General features: G+C 38.6%; 1 protein-coding gene across 2 annotated transcripts in view; it reads right to left on the bottom strand.

Moving 5' to 3' along the window:
* Positions 1–1,675: 1,675 nt before the first annotated feature.
* The window catches only part of EPAS1 (endothelial PAS domain protein 1), a 79,661-nt gene continuing 65,491 nt past the window's right edge, over positions 1,676–15,845 (bottom strand). The window contains exons 8-16 of one of the 2 annotated variants that reach the window (XM_075042856.1): positions 10,909–11,056; positions 9,944–10,152; positions 9,433–9,620; positions 9,079–9,189; positions 6,893–7,377; positions 5,658–5,781; positions 5,455–5,572; positions 4,757–4,930; positions 1,676–4,030 (exon numbers count right to left, since the gene is read on the bottom strand). In XM_075042856.1, coding sequence (XP_074898957.1) covers positions 3,879–4,030; positions 4,757–4,930; positions 5,455–5,572; positions 5,658–5,781; positions 6,893–7,377; positions 9,079–9,189; positions 9,433–9,620; positions 9,944–10,152; positions 10,909–11,056 — 1,709 coding nt within the window. In that variant the 3' untranslated portion in view covers positions 1,676–3,878. The remainder of the gene's footprint in view (positions 4,031–4,756; positions 4,931–5,454; positions 5,573–5,657; positions 5,782–6,892; positions 7,378–9,078; positions 9,190–9,432; positions 9,621–9,943; positions 10,153–10,908; positions 11,057–15,845) is intronic. The other variant, XM_075042855.1, reaches the window with a different exon arrangement.

Raw genomic sequence — 15,845 nt, 5'->3', positions numbered from 1 at the left:
ATTTTGTTGTAACCATTTGTTCGATAAACAGCGTGAATCTTACCTGCATGAAATCTATGGTCTAGGAAAAATTTATGCTTGATCACTTTAAAAAGAAGATGATCGATAGACTTGAAAATCAGGCAGAAACTGAGAGAAGCCCAAGTCAGGAGAGGTTGGCAAAACTGCCTGATTTTTCAGCACAATGTAGTGAGTGTTGAACAACGTAGTTGGGATCAGTGCTATGCTGTTAGAGATACAAGATCTGATGCCAAGAAATGGTGCTTTTAGGCAGTGAAAGATGATCTACGCTTAATTTTAAGCACTTACTTATGCTGGCCTACTGGGGGTGGGGTGGGGGTGTGAGGAAATCAAATTTTTTAAAAAGTTGTAATAAATCCCTGTTCAGCAGAACAAAATTGGGCTATTGATGCAATCTATGTATTATGTTTCTGGCCAGGGTTTGTGTCTTTTGGGTATGTAAATTGCAATGTCAGAGCTTAGCTGTCCAGGATGTTCACATAGGTAAGGGAAAAACACTAAAACTCACTAGCATGAGAAGTGTTTAGCCCTAGTAGAAAGTGGGGGGAGGGGCTAAAGGCACTTACGAGTATGTTCCTTAAGCTACGTGAACATGGGAGTGGTGAATGCTGGAACCTCTTCAGCATGAAAGTGCTAGCAATAAGCTGTGTGCAGACATCCCAAAAAATAATGCCTGGCAGCACTAATTTATATTAGCAATTAGTGATTACAACCTTTAAAAGATAAAATAGATCGGAACAGGTTAATCTCTATTTGAGATTGGCTTTTTTTTAACCCTCAGTTGGATTAGGATCTGACATCCTGAGTTAGTCTTTGTCCAACTGCCCTGAAGATCAATGGAATGCTTTAAAAGAGAGGGTAACAGGTACACTGCCCTTCGCTCTTGACTACTGGGTGTTGTGTGATTACTGTTAATTACAACAGATTCAGAGGCAAGGAGTTACTTTCTATGCCCGCAGAGCATCCCATCTAGAACAGAAGGTGACAATGGCCCACTTATGCAGGTTATTCAGAAGATTTGCTGTTGTTGGTGAAGCTCAAAGGTGCCAATATGGGCACTGCACGTTTCAAAGGCAGTTATCATCAGAAGGGTCAAGCACCAACAGCTTCCACACAGGCCAGTCTGAATTTAAGTGCATGTATGGAAATGAGTTTCTTAATGTGTCTGTCCTCCTACAGCGTGATCGCTGTTATTGCACAGGCAAAACTGGCAATTTCTATACGGAGAAGGATTGGCATGTTTAACAGCAGCATTGGGATAAAGGACTGGGTGGGTGAAGCAGAGGCATATTCATGGGCTTGTCAGTACTGCCAGAATATGGTGGCTTATGTTACTGCTACAAAAACTGAAGTGGGGAGCTGTGGCAGTTCAGCCTCTAAAATGTTTTGTCAACTTATTTTTTTTTTTTTTAAGGGTAGCATTACAAGAGGCAGACAGAAATCCACTTTGAAATAGAAGCAGCAGTCTGAACTGTAGGATATGTTTCAGAAGGGCAGTCTGCAGGGCGTTAATTCTCTATTTGAGGAAAGCTGGGTAAACTACACAAAGGTTGGTGGTACAGACATTTAGCATACTACTTCCCAGCTCTCAAATATGGGTAGCTTTTGTTTGTTCTTTCATTCTTCAAAGATCAATGCAAACCTTTATTTTCTATAAATAATTTAATAAATACTTTTCTTTTACAATGATACAACAAATAACAAATTCATAGCAAACGAGTCACAAAAAATTTAGGATCAGTATACTTTAATAAAGTATCAGTGTCAAAATACATTTCCTTATCAAGTTAAAGTTCCCATACAGTTATAATATTGTCAATAAGAATTTAGCAATATAGATTATGAAATAATTATGATAAAAAGTATGATTAATATTAAGACATGGAATATTTTTCAGAGTGTTTTAGTAAACTGTTAGGGTATAATGTTTTTAATGCTGAAACTACACAAATAAGTAACAGAAGAGCAGTATTCAAGTGTCTTTAATCCTTGAAGCCTTTAAGTCCTTGCCACTGCAAATTTGTCAAATCTGGTTTGCCACTTTTCATCAGATTTTGATGCTTACGATATATTTTTTCCACACAGTAATAACTTCACTTTAGGAATAGATTATTTTTGGTAATAAACTCCTGAAAGATTGCCTACAACAGGGACTAACTTTTTTTTTTTTACGTTATGTACCAATAACGAAAGATCTTCAGCTTTGCTAAGTATGCGTGGTTAAAGACTCACTTAACACAGTGAGCTCTGAAGTGCTCTATGAACCCAAGGCTCCCTCTCTGCAAGTGTCAGTGCATGATACAAAGCAATTTCATAAGCCAGACTTCAGTGGAATCAGAAGTCTCAAAAGAATATATCTTTGTTCTAAGTTTCTGGGCCAGATTTTTACCTTTTGTACATTGCCACTGTTCCATGTTCTTCAATGAAGCTATGATGATTTATACCAGTGGAGGAAACAAGATGATATATCCCAACATGTATCTAGGTTTGTAGGTATTTTAAAGTCAGAACTGCTCACCTGCCTTTTATTACTTTAACATTTTTACTGTTTAAATATGTTGTAATTTAAACTTTCAAATCCCTTTGACTTTGAAAGCATCCAAAGCCTTATTTTTAAAAATATGTGCATGACAACTAATGATAGTTGGAAAGGAGCTCTGAAAATGTCTGGCTGCCTTTTAATGACATTTCAGCTACTGATTAATGTAAGGCAAGTAAAAATGATAGAGACCTGCCTGCCAGCTATTCATCTCACTACACAATCCTTAATTCTTTTTGTCTACTTTTAACTGAGTTAGCCTAATATGCTGGGAAATACTACTTTAACTTTTAGTTTTAATGATTCAATATTGCAATTACATTGGTAGGTAGCATATAAAATGAAAAAGGGTGACATTAATCAGAGGTGTTAGTACTGGCCACTGGTCAGATTCCTAAAGCATCAGCAACAACATAACAAATTCTGCTAGAACTAGTAGTAATGGCTCTTAAAGTTGCTGTGTCCCAGATATAGCAAAAGTACCAAGAGATGATTAACAACTGAACAAGTGAGAAATTTAAAAAAATCTGTTTTTTTGTAAAAAATGAAGGAAACAACAAAGCAAGAAACCCCAACACAAATGAAAACACAGGTCTAAATCCTCCACTGGGGTAAATCTGTAGTACTCCCTTGGCTGTAGAGCTAAGCCAGGTTAAGGCAGCTGAGAATGTGGCTCGCTTCTGAGGAAAAAAGCTTACAAGGTGCAACTTTCACAGATACCCACAAACATTGCAGTTCACCATTCACATTTCTTTCAACAGCATGTATAAAAATGAAGGAGGTGGGAAGGCAGAAGGGTGGGATTTTCCTTTAGTATGTTTTTCCAAAGTTATTAAAGTTACAATACGATAAATGCTGGAAAACAGAAAGACTCAAAGGATTTCAATTTGGCAGATCAACAAAAAACTGTGGTAGGAAATCAGATTTGTTTCATTCATCTTTGGCAATAAAAATAAATCTTTGCAGTACTGCAGCCAAAGTGTCACGTGATGAGGCATTTATACCACAGCTTTTTATGAGCATGAAATTTGAAGAAAATTTCAGCATATAAATTACAGGTAATGAGATAAGGGAAGGGTAATCAAACTCTCTAAACAACACTAATTGCAATGGAGAAAATACAGTAGATTTATTTCTTTAATAGGAATAATAAAGTCAGTTACTTCAAAAGGCCACTATTTGGTAACGTGGACAGGTTCAATATCTAAGTAAAATCCTGTAAAAGTGTATTGGTATTAGAAATTGTCTACTTGCAAAAATATATTTAAAAACTGAAGCTGTTTTGAACAGTATAGGCCATGGAATATTGCAGGATCGCTCAGGTGGCCTGGTCCAGTGCTCTGAGCAGTTCACTGCCCTGCAGAAGCATAGAGCTGCCCAAAACAGGGACATTCACCTCACAGTCATATCTTGTCAACTCAGGCAACAAGTAGGGTTCAAAGGAGGGCCCCAGCAGACGACTGGTCATACCTGGAAGAGATCAGTGAAGTCAGTCATGGTGCTGAGATCAGAGAGACACAGAGGACTTCTTTCCTCTCCTCCTTCTTCTGTTTATATCAGTTATAATTTCATTTTGTGTTTATGTCAATATGCCTCAAACCACCAGCAAATTACAGTTTTCAGAGCAAACCTACACATTGCTCTGCCTTAAACTGTTGCAAGCATGTCACATGGACATGGGCAGTTTTTCACATCCACCCCCAATTTAGATTGTTCCAAGAAAAATTATATTAGTGCATATGAGGAAAGTGGTAGTAAACAACACAGTTTCTAAATTAATACCCACTCCCCTTATGTATTAAAAGGGACATATATATGTCTCCTTTAATTAATTAACTTTTAAGAAGGTACGCGTTAAGACTCTTAACTTACAAACCTCCCAAGTTGTTTAGTACAATTTAATCAATTCCATCACAAGACAAGTGTATGGATGGAGGTTGACTGGACCTCCAAGGTAAAAAGGTATTAAGTTTAATTGAAATGAAGGGCAAAAATATTTTTTCCTCATGTATTACAAATATAGACATTAAAAGTTTCACACTAAACAAGAGAACTAATTTTTCAGTCTATGAAACAATATATATTTGGTTCTTAGTTTACCCCCCCCCCTTTTTTTTTTAAAGTGTTTTCTTTTATGGAATCAGTATTGGAACTAAATACCAACATTTTCCAGTTTCGGTATTTGACAGCTCTTACCTGATGCTTTATGAGCTGGCTGGACAGTATAGTCCTGATAACGGGAACTGTAAAATGGAGGGGGAAACTCTCCTGCTTTCAAATTCTCACCAAGACTGCCACAGGTGGGTGGTTGCTGCTGCTGCAGTTGATTCATTGGTTGGCTCAGACCTCTCAAGTTACAAACAAATTCATCTGATTCACATAGTAGCAGAAAAAAAAGAGTTAAATTAAGCCAGTGTAATAATTATAGTAGACAATACTAATTCAAAGCAAAGCAATCCTCCTCATGGTGGTCACATGGCATACCTACATCTTGTCACAAAGGAAGTCCAGAAACAGCACTAGCTCTAGAAGTAGTATTGCACCCAGGATATGCTTGTGTAAGGAAACAGTGTTGTAGAGAGAAAGTATCCTTTTTAGCTCTGAGATGCCTGCACCTTGGATCAGCACGAGGTAAACCCATCTCCATTAAGCCAATCTCTGTTACCTCCAAAGCAAGGATGTGAACATACATGAAACCATCTACCTGGTAGTTAGCAAATGTATCTTAAATTGTTCAGCTCTTAGTGATACAACCTGATCTTTAACTTTGTCTTAGTCTAATATTTACAGAGCTTATTTACATTTCCTTTTGAAAGAGTCTTTGTTTCTATTCAACCTGTCTTAAAATTGTATTTCGATACAAAACATTTCAAAACCACTTTCTTTTGTCTTACCAGTAAGAACACTTGTGCTGAGAGACTTCTTTTCTGTAACCAAGGAACAGTTTTCCCCTTTGAGAAATTTCATTCTCTTCCACATTAGGTGAGAAGGGTTAATGACAGATGGATCTCCCTAGAATGTGAAGAAAAGCAAAATAAATACACTACTGACCATGGTGAGTCCAAAGTTGTGAAGGGGATGCATTTCTTATGATTACCCCACTCAGCTGTTGCAACGCTTGTTCTTCATAATCCAGTTGTCGCTTCAGTTTCAAACTGTTAGACAGAGCAATTCTTGCTGGGCTTACATCTATGCCTCGTTGCCCAAAAGCATCCAGGGGCCTGTGGAGAAAAGGTCTCTGGGTAAGTGAGCAGGGAGGCAATTCTAAACCATCTTGTTCACTTATGCAGATTCTTCTTTCATTTAAAGACATTTAAGGTGTTCTTTGACACATGACAGTGGACAGACCTCAAATGTCAGATGTTTTTATTTTTTTTTTGTTAGTCATCCCACAAGCTTTGGAAACTTCTGACTTTTGGGATCAAAGACTAATGATAGTCTAGCATAAACAGCCTCTAGGGATCTCCAGGCAGACATAAAAATGCTGTGGAAAAGAAAGTCATGCAATTTTTTTAAGGATAGGATTTTGAGAGCCACACCTGTCCCTTTGCTTTGCATACAAAATATGAACACACAGATTGCTGTTTGGGGACAAATCCTTTCTTTCCAGATGCATATTCAGACACTGGTATTTCTGCCAACAAGAAATCTCAGAAAGCAAACTGCACAGCTTCATGTTTTAAAATGATCCTTGCTACTTTATGTACTTCCTGAATGTTTTAGCGTGACCAACAGTGAAGACCCAAGAGCTACAGAGAAGCTTCTAGCTATGACAGGAAACTTCTAGGACTGTAGCCTGTGATCTACATCTCATCACATACTGTTCCCATGTGTAAAAGTGAGCAAGGTAAGGAAGGGTTGTAGAAAAAAGCCTATAATTTTAAATCTTACTTATATATGCCAAAAATAAATGTACTGTCATCCCTCCCTCTCCTCTATTTTCTGTTGTGCAAAAAACATATGCAAGGTAAGAAAGTATGCATGGGTCCCAGCTTACTGCTGGACCAGTAAGCCTTTTCAGTACTTTTCTTAAACTGCAGAAAGTCAAGCAGGCTTTGCAGAATTACTGGGGTAATTTCTACCTGACCAGCAGGAAAATCCATTCATGCACCCTTACAGGCAATGAAAAATTAGCTCACCCAGTCTGCTTCCACTAGACTGACTGCCCCAGGAGAGCACCACACTTATTTCCCCAGAGGTACAGTCTGATGCCTATCAAAAGAACTTATTCCAGCTGAACTGAGAAAAAATAATTTTTCAAGATTATGACCCCCCTCATCTCCCAAAATATTTTCTGAGTAAAATACATAGTTATACCACAAAAACTCTTACCTTTTTTTATATATGGGCACTCTTGGAGAATGTACTGGTGGCCCTGAGGGGGAACTTGATAGCGATCCTGAGTATTTATCCATAAGTCTCCATTTAGCAGGAACATATTCTAATGGAGGATCAGGTGGCCACTGGGTGTTTGGTATTCCTCCCATTGAAGACAGGGGAGTGCTGGCTTGGTCATGGTACGGTGGCAGAGATGACCTACTTATGTTGTTGAAGAACACCGATGACAGGGACCCATGACCAGGGTTAATGTTTTTATTTGATAGCTGTGGGCAATATTTCTCTGTGAGGAACTGACTCTGTGAACCAGAAGCAAGGGGTTGGAAGATGGTACTCATGCTACTTAGACTCTGCTGGGTATTTTGTGCACTTTCAGAGAGAGGACGTTCTTCTTGGCAGATTGGGCTGAGCTGGAAATCCTCTCCATCCATAGGAATGTAAGGAGCCAAGGTTTCAAGGTCCAGTTCATTGAAGTCAGTCTGTGCAAAAATAAATTAAGTTCATAAAGAAACTAGAAGTTAATAGTAGTTTTGGCAGTTAGTGTGATATGCAATACTAGTAGATGCAAAGCTGAAAAATCACTGTATGCCAAATTTAACTACGTGCAACTGGCCAGCTCCTATTTAAAAATGTCTTATTTCTGTAACATACATGTTCATCATATCATCATCAGCAAAGACAACAAACTGAAGAAAAAAACCCCTCCCAGATAAGCAGCATTGCTAAAGCAGCTTGCATGAAGCCTGCAAGATCAGTGTGATCTGAAGTAGATCTTGTGTTCCGTTACGCTTTGAATAACTTGTCTGCCAAGACTCTATAACATGTGGCATGTAGTTGAACCTCAGGGGTTTTCATGCTAAAATAGAAACACAGCTTTCTCGTAATCTAGCTACATGGAAAAAATGCATCTAAAAATGCAAAAGTTTTAAAATATGTAGTTGGAAGGGCACTATTGCACCTAATTCTGTATTTTTTTTTTTTCCCCTTGGAGGACTAGTCATATTTAAATTCATTTCTCTTGGTGTTTTACCAGAGCTGAACAAAGAGGGAAATCAATATGGGCCCGCCAGCCAGATCATAACAGGGGCACTTTTCTAATGCTCATTTTTCCCACCAAAGCTGCTGATGTGGTGGGACACACCTGACCAAGCAGATGCTGAATCTGACAAAACTGGAGTTTGCACATGTGAAGTCTTGCACTGAGTTTGATCCTGATACACATTTTCCTCCTATCTGTCCACTCTTTCTATTGCTTTCATTGCTGTTTCTATGTCCAGATTTAGATGAAATCTCTTCAGGACATTGACTATCACCTACCTAATTCTGCAAATTGCACTGGCAAATTGAGGCACCTCATTTGGGTCCCAATCACCCCAGACTTTCCGTAGGATTAATAGAAGGAGATGAGTGTAAGGGCTGAGCTGACAGCCAGCAATGCCTGTTCCTTTCTCTTAACCATAAAGTAGTATAAGTTCTTAACAAAGGCATTTCAATTAAGTATCTAAACTTAGGTGGGCTGCATCAGGCCTATACCTCTTATTCACTAGCTCACCTAATGTAATGTTATAACAGTGGAGGATTAAGAGAGTTATTTATAGAGGGAATTTCCACGCTTACACCCTGATTAGAATGCAGGAGATGGAGACCATGTTACTTTATGTGCAAGTAATTGTAACCTCTCTCTGAAATCCTCCAAGAGGTAAGACAAGAAGAATATATCCAAAATGACAGTTTTCATCTTGTAGTTGAAGGAGATATGTGCTATGAGGGGCATTCCTTTCTCATTTTGCCATTTTGCCAGAATTAGTTTATTTATATTTTGTTCTAGAAAGGATGTTTACTCACTAGTCAGTATGCCAGATTTAAAAAAAATTGCTGCTGCTTATATTTCTTATCCAGTCTACAGAAGCTTCCAAATTCTGAAAGCTCTCTCCTGCTTCTTTCTTCTTAGCAGTGCCAGCACAGTGACACCATAAAGCACTTGCTTCAGAGAGTTAGGGTTAGAAATTTACACCCTAGCTTTTTAAAGTGCATGTTTTTGTTAGTATTGTGCATCAAAGCTTCGGTGTATACACGTTTGGATGTTATATCACAGTATCTGCTCATACAACATGCATCTGTACTACCTACTAGGAGGGGACTGATTTTTATGGCTTTTGGATGAGATATTAGTTCCTTACCTGGGAGGTGCACTGACTTTTTGATTCTGTGTCCATGGCAAAAAGTTTTTCAATCACCTCTATCTTAAGATCTTCATCCATAGAACTGTAATAATCTCCTGGGCTGCTTGGCTGCACAGAAATTAGAATTTGCTATAAGCAGCAATGCAACAACAGATGCTAATGCTATTGGCTTAGCATCATGCCATTTATACTTAAGATGTATGCAGTACTGGAGGGTTATAGATACACTGGGCCTTGTTAATAAGCAATGACACAGGACTGCTAACATGAAAACGTCATCTACATGTATTGATGGGACTTACTTACATATAAAACATAACGTACTTTTTTTTTTTTTAAAGCTCTTCTTACCGTGGAACAGCTGCTGTTGCTGCTTGCACTTGGAGTACTGCTTCCAGGTGCAATCTGAGGCATTGTAAAGGATGGTATCGTCAGTGTTTCACCTTGAGCAGTGTGGCTTTTTACTTCCACTGGCCATGCTTTGTTTGGTGTGGAAACAGCACTGGTGAAGGCAGGGGCTTCCTCAAACTTCTGTGTCCCTGGATGGAGTTTTAACAATATTAATGAATGCTTTTAGCTTGTGGTGTGTTATGATATAATTGCAGCTATTCATTAAAAGTAAACACTGCTTCTAGTTGCCATGACAATAAGTTGGCATAGACTTAATGCATGTTGTTTAGTCAGCAAGAAAGCCCAATTCTGCTCTCATTCACAGAAATTTTCCACTGTTGTGAGCACGTGGGCTCTTATAGCTATTAATCCCGCTTTGTACACAGAGCAACCAGACTTGCCTATTAAGTTTCTAAATGTAGATTCCCATGTGGTTCTATGTTGCACAAAAATTATTTATACAAATACTAACCAAAATCCAGGGAAATAATGGCATCGCCGGGTGTTGGTGCCAGCTGAGCAAGTTCCTCTGGCTCCTCCTTTAACTTAGTAAACAAGAAGTCGCTCTTCTCTGACCCGGAGATGCCACTCTCATAGGTGGTGCTCATCGCCAGCAGGTGAGGCTTGAAGAGCGATTCCGTTTGGTCCATGGAGAACACAACATCGTTCTTCTCAATTTTACTAACAAGAAAATAGGTTTTAGGCATTTTGCACTCTAAAAAAAAAAAAAGATGTGGGTAATGTAGGCAGTACAAACTGTCTAAAGCTGGGACCCGTACAAGTGTTTTGGCCTCTCTGTCGCATGCCAGGCTCTCGACAGGCGAGGCACAGTTCCAGCGTTGCTGAGCACCATCATCTCAGATGACGCAGAGAGTGTTGTCAGGACTTCTGTGGGAATACTCGGGGCTTTGTTGCTCTGCTTTTTAAAGGGATGTAGTTGAGGCTATAATGACCCAGACTATCACTCAAATAAGTATTTCCTCTTTTGGGCCCATCTAGGACCAAAAAATACTTGAGTTTTGCCAGACAGAGGCAAAACTCCTGATTGGTCTTGATTTTTGAGGCAGTAAACAGCTTCTCCTAGCAACATAAGATACAATTACTACTTAATTTTATCTCTCTGTCACAGCATTAGAAAAACAGAGCACATTAGCAGTTGTGTTACACAATAAAATCATCAGTGCAGGCTTTATACTCTGTTGTATCAGCACAGCAGCCACTCTGCAGAAGAAAAAGGCTGTGGTATATTTCAACAGCATGTATGAGAACGGGCATGCCACATTTTTCATTGATGTCTAACATCAGTAAACAAGACTGAACAAACATGACTAAACTGATTTCAGAATAACAACACTGAATAAATAGATCCTTCAAAAGTTCCTCTGATTATTGCATTTCTTCCAGCACATGAATCCATATGTGGTTTTTCTGTCTTACCTCAGCACATAGTTGACACAGACGATACACTGAGGCTGTAGGTTGCGAGTATTGTAAATCACTGTCCCTTGAGTCTCTAGCCATACATATCCACCATGCTTGGCAAGCATACGGTACTGGCTCGTCACTACTTGACCTTTTGTACACACTGAGAAAAGAGGGCAGAGAGATATAAATAATGCAGCAGGACAGGAACGCACAATATATAATACTTGTTTTAAATAAACCCACTTCTGAGTTTTCATTAGTGCAGTTTTGCATAAGACATTTGCTAGCAAGGACACTTAACTTTGGGAAAATTCAGCCATTTTAAATATAAAAGGGGCCATTCATTTGATGTTTCCTCTCAAGATTGGAAATTTGAATTCTTGAGATGGTCTGAGTATTCAGATCAGAGTGTGGAATTTTTTTCATTTAATATAAGATCCCAGCTGCACCCAAAATAATGCCTGCTAACTGCATGTTTCTCGAGAGTCCCTGTTCTAGAAGTGCCTCAGTTTCGGCTCCCAAGTTGATATGTGGAAAAGTGAATTTATTTAGGAAACTAATAGTTTTCTGGTTTAGATGATGGATAAGCCCAAGAGTCACATGGTTTAAAAGCTATACTCACAACAAATTAAAAATATCTCACAGTTTAAATCTATACCTATCTCTTTTTATACCTTACAGTTAGGAGCTGGCGATACCAACACCACAAATAAAGTGGTGTCACTAGCACAGCACTGGTCTTAAGAGGCTGAAGAATTAATATAACTCTTAAAAAAGTATCAAAATTAAGAACACTAAATGGGACTGTTTTGCCTAGGACAAAAATAAAACTGAACTACTGTATTCCTCTGTCTGATTGAACTGTGTTGTTCCTCTGCAATAGCTTGAAATTAGCAGACTAGAAGGAACCAAGACCCATGTGAGAAATCAAACAAAGTTCACTTAACTAAATTTTTTTTTTTTTTAACTGGCCTATGTTTCTCAAGCAACATACTGACAATAGTACAACTCGGGTTTAAAGCTTCATCTAGATGTTTGAAGGGCCAATCCCCACCCCCCCCCCACCCCCGCAATATTTTGTAACATTTGAAGAGAATGAGTTTTCAGCATGGAGCTTTGGACTTCCGAGATGTAAAGTTTTATGATGTCCTGTCTGCTGTAAACCCTTTCCTAAAAGCAATGAATATTGTCATGCAATTCACAGTTGTCAGTTGAGGAAAAATACTGTCAATCAATGGCAATAAAATTAGGGCAGGAGTATGCAAGCAGTACTCATACTAATAGAAGTTTGTATTCGTAAGCAGAGGTAGTTGCACTGAGTAGCAAAAGTGGGAACTGGCTCAACTAAACCTTTGACCCCATTGCCAATCTTTCCTTTTAAACAGCTTTTATGCCTGAAGACAGTATGCCATCAAATTAATGCCCTAAAAATAATGCAGTTTGACTCAGTAAGGCTGGAACCTTGATTCTACAGTCTTTGTACAGAAAAATTCCTTGTGAATGTGGCCATTAACAGAAGCTATTTATTGTCAGTCTCTCCTATATCACCACCATACAAATCCAGGCCTGTGAAATGCAACAACTGTTTTGCAGATAATTGTTGCTGTGTTTATCCTTCTATCTCTGAAGTTTGTTTGTTTTCTTCCTAGCAGTATTTAATCATCCTTCATTTAATTTATTTAGACAAAGTAGAACATTACTTTTATTGATTAAATACTTCTAGTGGAACAAAATCAAAAGGCTTTCATTTCAAAGTGTTTTAGTGACTGGACTGTTCTGCTCTGCTTGTGAAACATAATTACACTGCTTCCTAATCATCAGCTCATCAATAAGAGTCACAGTGTAGGCGCCTGTTACATTACAAAGAAGCTTTTTACTGCTTTAATCTTTTTTATTATTATTATTCAAAGCATGTCATGTTCTGATATAATAAAGTACAGCAGAATCCTTCCGTGGGGTAATGTCATAAATTACCAATATGCTTGTAACTGCTGACTTTGTTATCAACACTACATTTAAAGTTCTGCCTTCAGAGTGAACTTCTCCCTTTTTTTTTTTTTTTTAAGTATACATTACCTGTATCTTTACAGAACTAGTAACATCTCAATGAAATAGGCTCCAGTTATATTCCTTATCTTTAGGTGGAGAAAGGGGAAGGCAGGGATGAATTTAACTGAACACAAAATTTGTTTTTTAATTGCTGAGAGACACTTGAGAAATATGATTCACTTGGAAGGCTTGTCAAACTTCTGCTACATACTACCAAGTGGCAGGTCCCAGATGGTGATATTCAGCTCCCCACTGAAGTCAATAGCAAAATTCCCATTGGCTTTAATGGCAACCAGACTCTAAATGGAAGCGATTATAGATTATTAATTGCTGAATTGGAAAGTATAGCTCTACAGTTAATCTTTTGTATAGATTTATGTAACAAGACAGAGATTTTCATCTTGCTTGCATAACGTGTGAAAAACTGGGTGTGCTAAATACTGCCAAATGCACTCTAATCTTCCATTTGATGGTGACTAATTAAGACTTTTGTACTCCATATGCGACTATAGTTCCAGCCAGGAACACAAACACTATTGTGGCTTGCTTGAATGTGAGGTTGTTATTTCACCTCAAGAAAAAAACCAACCCCGCAGTACAGTAAAACTGCAATAAGTGTGATTTTTTACTAAATTAGAAGGAAGAAAAGGGAAGGAGTTCTGCTTCTATCCAAGAGACTCATTTGAGGTTTTTCTTCCTCTCTGTCTTCAAACTTCAGTCTCCTTCCTCTATTTCCTATGCATCTTTACAAGACTAAATGGTTGGCACTGTCAGAACTGATGACTGTATTATTGCATGAATATATACTCTACTCATAGCATATTTCTAATAAAAATTATTGTTTAATAAATACAAGTGTGCTGAACATGAATTTTGAAGTGGATATTTTCATGTGTGAATGACCACGGCCAGGAAGAACCAATAACTTCTGTACAGCTATGTGCTAGGAAGAACTAGGAAGTTGTGTATAAGCTATATACCTGCTTGGTTACCCTGTGCATTAGACTTCTTCATCTCAGTGGCACACATTATGAAACCTAAGGATTTCCTATTTGGAGGGCTTGTTTTCTCAAGTCACAGCTTGCTGTCACTTTGCCTTTGTGGTTGTTCTCTGAGTCAGTAGGAAGTCTGACTGTCCCAGAAGACACAGAAAGTATTTATCTTAGAAAAATTAAAGGGGTCAAATTTGCTGGTGATGTAAACTGATGGTTCAGTTGTGGGCAACGGCATTTATCACAGCACAGATTTTGGTCCTGTGCTTCCAACAGTAAAGACCATCCATGCTGATCCTGTGCTATCATAAACGCTATGGAACAGATTGGTCCTAAATATTTATAACCTGTCCAGTGCACAGTGCCTTGAGCACTTCTGCTGGTATAACTCACCCCTCTAGATTTTCCTTTGCCTTCATTCTGCATCTTGATAAGTCCTCACGCCCAACAGCAGAAGTTTGTAGGACACGGCCCTTTTCAGTAGGCACAAATGGCATGTAGACACACACTCTGCACTACATGAGGTGAATTGAATTGCTAGGGTGAGGAGCAACCTCAACCAATGCTTGGTCAAGATGGGTACTAGAAACTCTCCAGAAACCTTTACATGGGCAAGTCCCAGGTCAGTGGTCCCATTTAATTAACTAGATAGGGATAACCAACAAGGGCTCTCTCTCTCTCTCCTGTTACCAAAGGGATTGCCAGCTCTCATTTCATTCCCTCCCTGGTGTTGTCCCATTCTTAGAAATGCAAGTCCATGATTCAAAAGCAACAGTGCAGCATACCCCCTGATTTCTCAGGATGACTCTCAATAACCCAGCATAGGATATGGACATCCTATCTATGAATATTGCTAATTCCTTTTCACTATTAAAAACATGAACACATTACCTAAGAAACAATTTTAACAAATACATTCCCAGACAATTCTCTGTCAGTATGGTTCAATTTATTTTTTTTCTGTTAAGCAGCTCTGGAAATGGGATGATTCATACCAACAGTTTTACAGCACACAACTTTAATCACTGCCAAACATTCTTTCAAATAACATTTCAGTTCAAAACTGTCCTGAATCCTTGCCATTGGAGCTAATGCATATTCCCTTTTCCCCTTAAGGTCAGACAGTTATTCTTTGCTGCTACTTTTCTCTGGGAAGTACAGGAATACTATTGGTCTATTTGGTTGGCAATTTCCTACAGACATGACCTAAGTCATGGGCTTGCTCCTGAGGACAGAGACTTTGATCAGAGTAACTATAAGGTGGGGATGTTTTTAGCTTGTGGACTCCAGTCTAGGAGGTTTGCTCTGTTTTTCTAAAAAGAGCAGTGGCAGGTGTTTTAGTGATGTGTTGCTGAGAACTCTTCCATACCCTAGTTCAGTGGCTGTAACAGCCAAGGGTGGGAAATGTCATTTCTACATTAGTGCACCATGCTGCCTCCAGCCATAGTGCCAACTCTAAGGACAGAGACTGAAGATTTAAATCCAATAATTTTAAAGACACCTTATGTGAGAGAGAGAGGAAGCATAATTGTGTGGCCTGCTGAAGAAAGGTAGCAGATCTTGGATCTGATCTCTGGTCCTGGAATAATTTGGGTACTTTACATTAAAACCAGCTAAAACTGGTAGTTCACATATGCATAAGAATAACAAGAAGCAGCTGTTCCTGGCAGTATGTATTATTTGTATAATGAATATCCCTTTTAGAAAGTCTCCTTGCACATTTATTTTGGGTGAGGAAGATAGTTGTTATTTGGTAGCAGAAGACAGACATTCAAAAATGCACTGCAATAAGCTCTTCCTATTACACTTTACAGCTGCTCTTCCTGCTGAGCCCAATGGCACAGCACAAGGATAATACCACCAGTAAACACACTTCTCACCAGGCTTGTACTGCCCAACTCAGCTTTT

Source organism: Buteo buteo, chromosome 12 (assembly GCF_964188355.1).
Source record: "Buteo buteo chromosome 12, bButBut1.hap1.1, whole genome shotgun sequence".
Lineage (NCBI taxonomy): Eukaryota > Metazoa > Chordata > Aves > Accipitriformes > Accipitridae > Buteo > Buteo buteo.
Note: the sequence above shows the minus strand (reverse complement) of the source record. Positions and strands in the feature narration are given on the sequence as shown.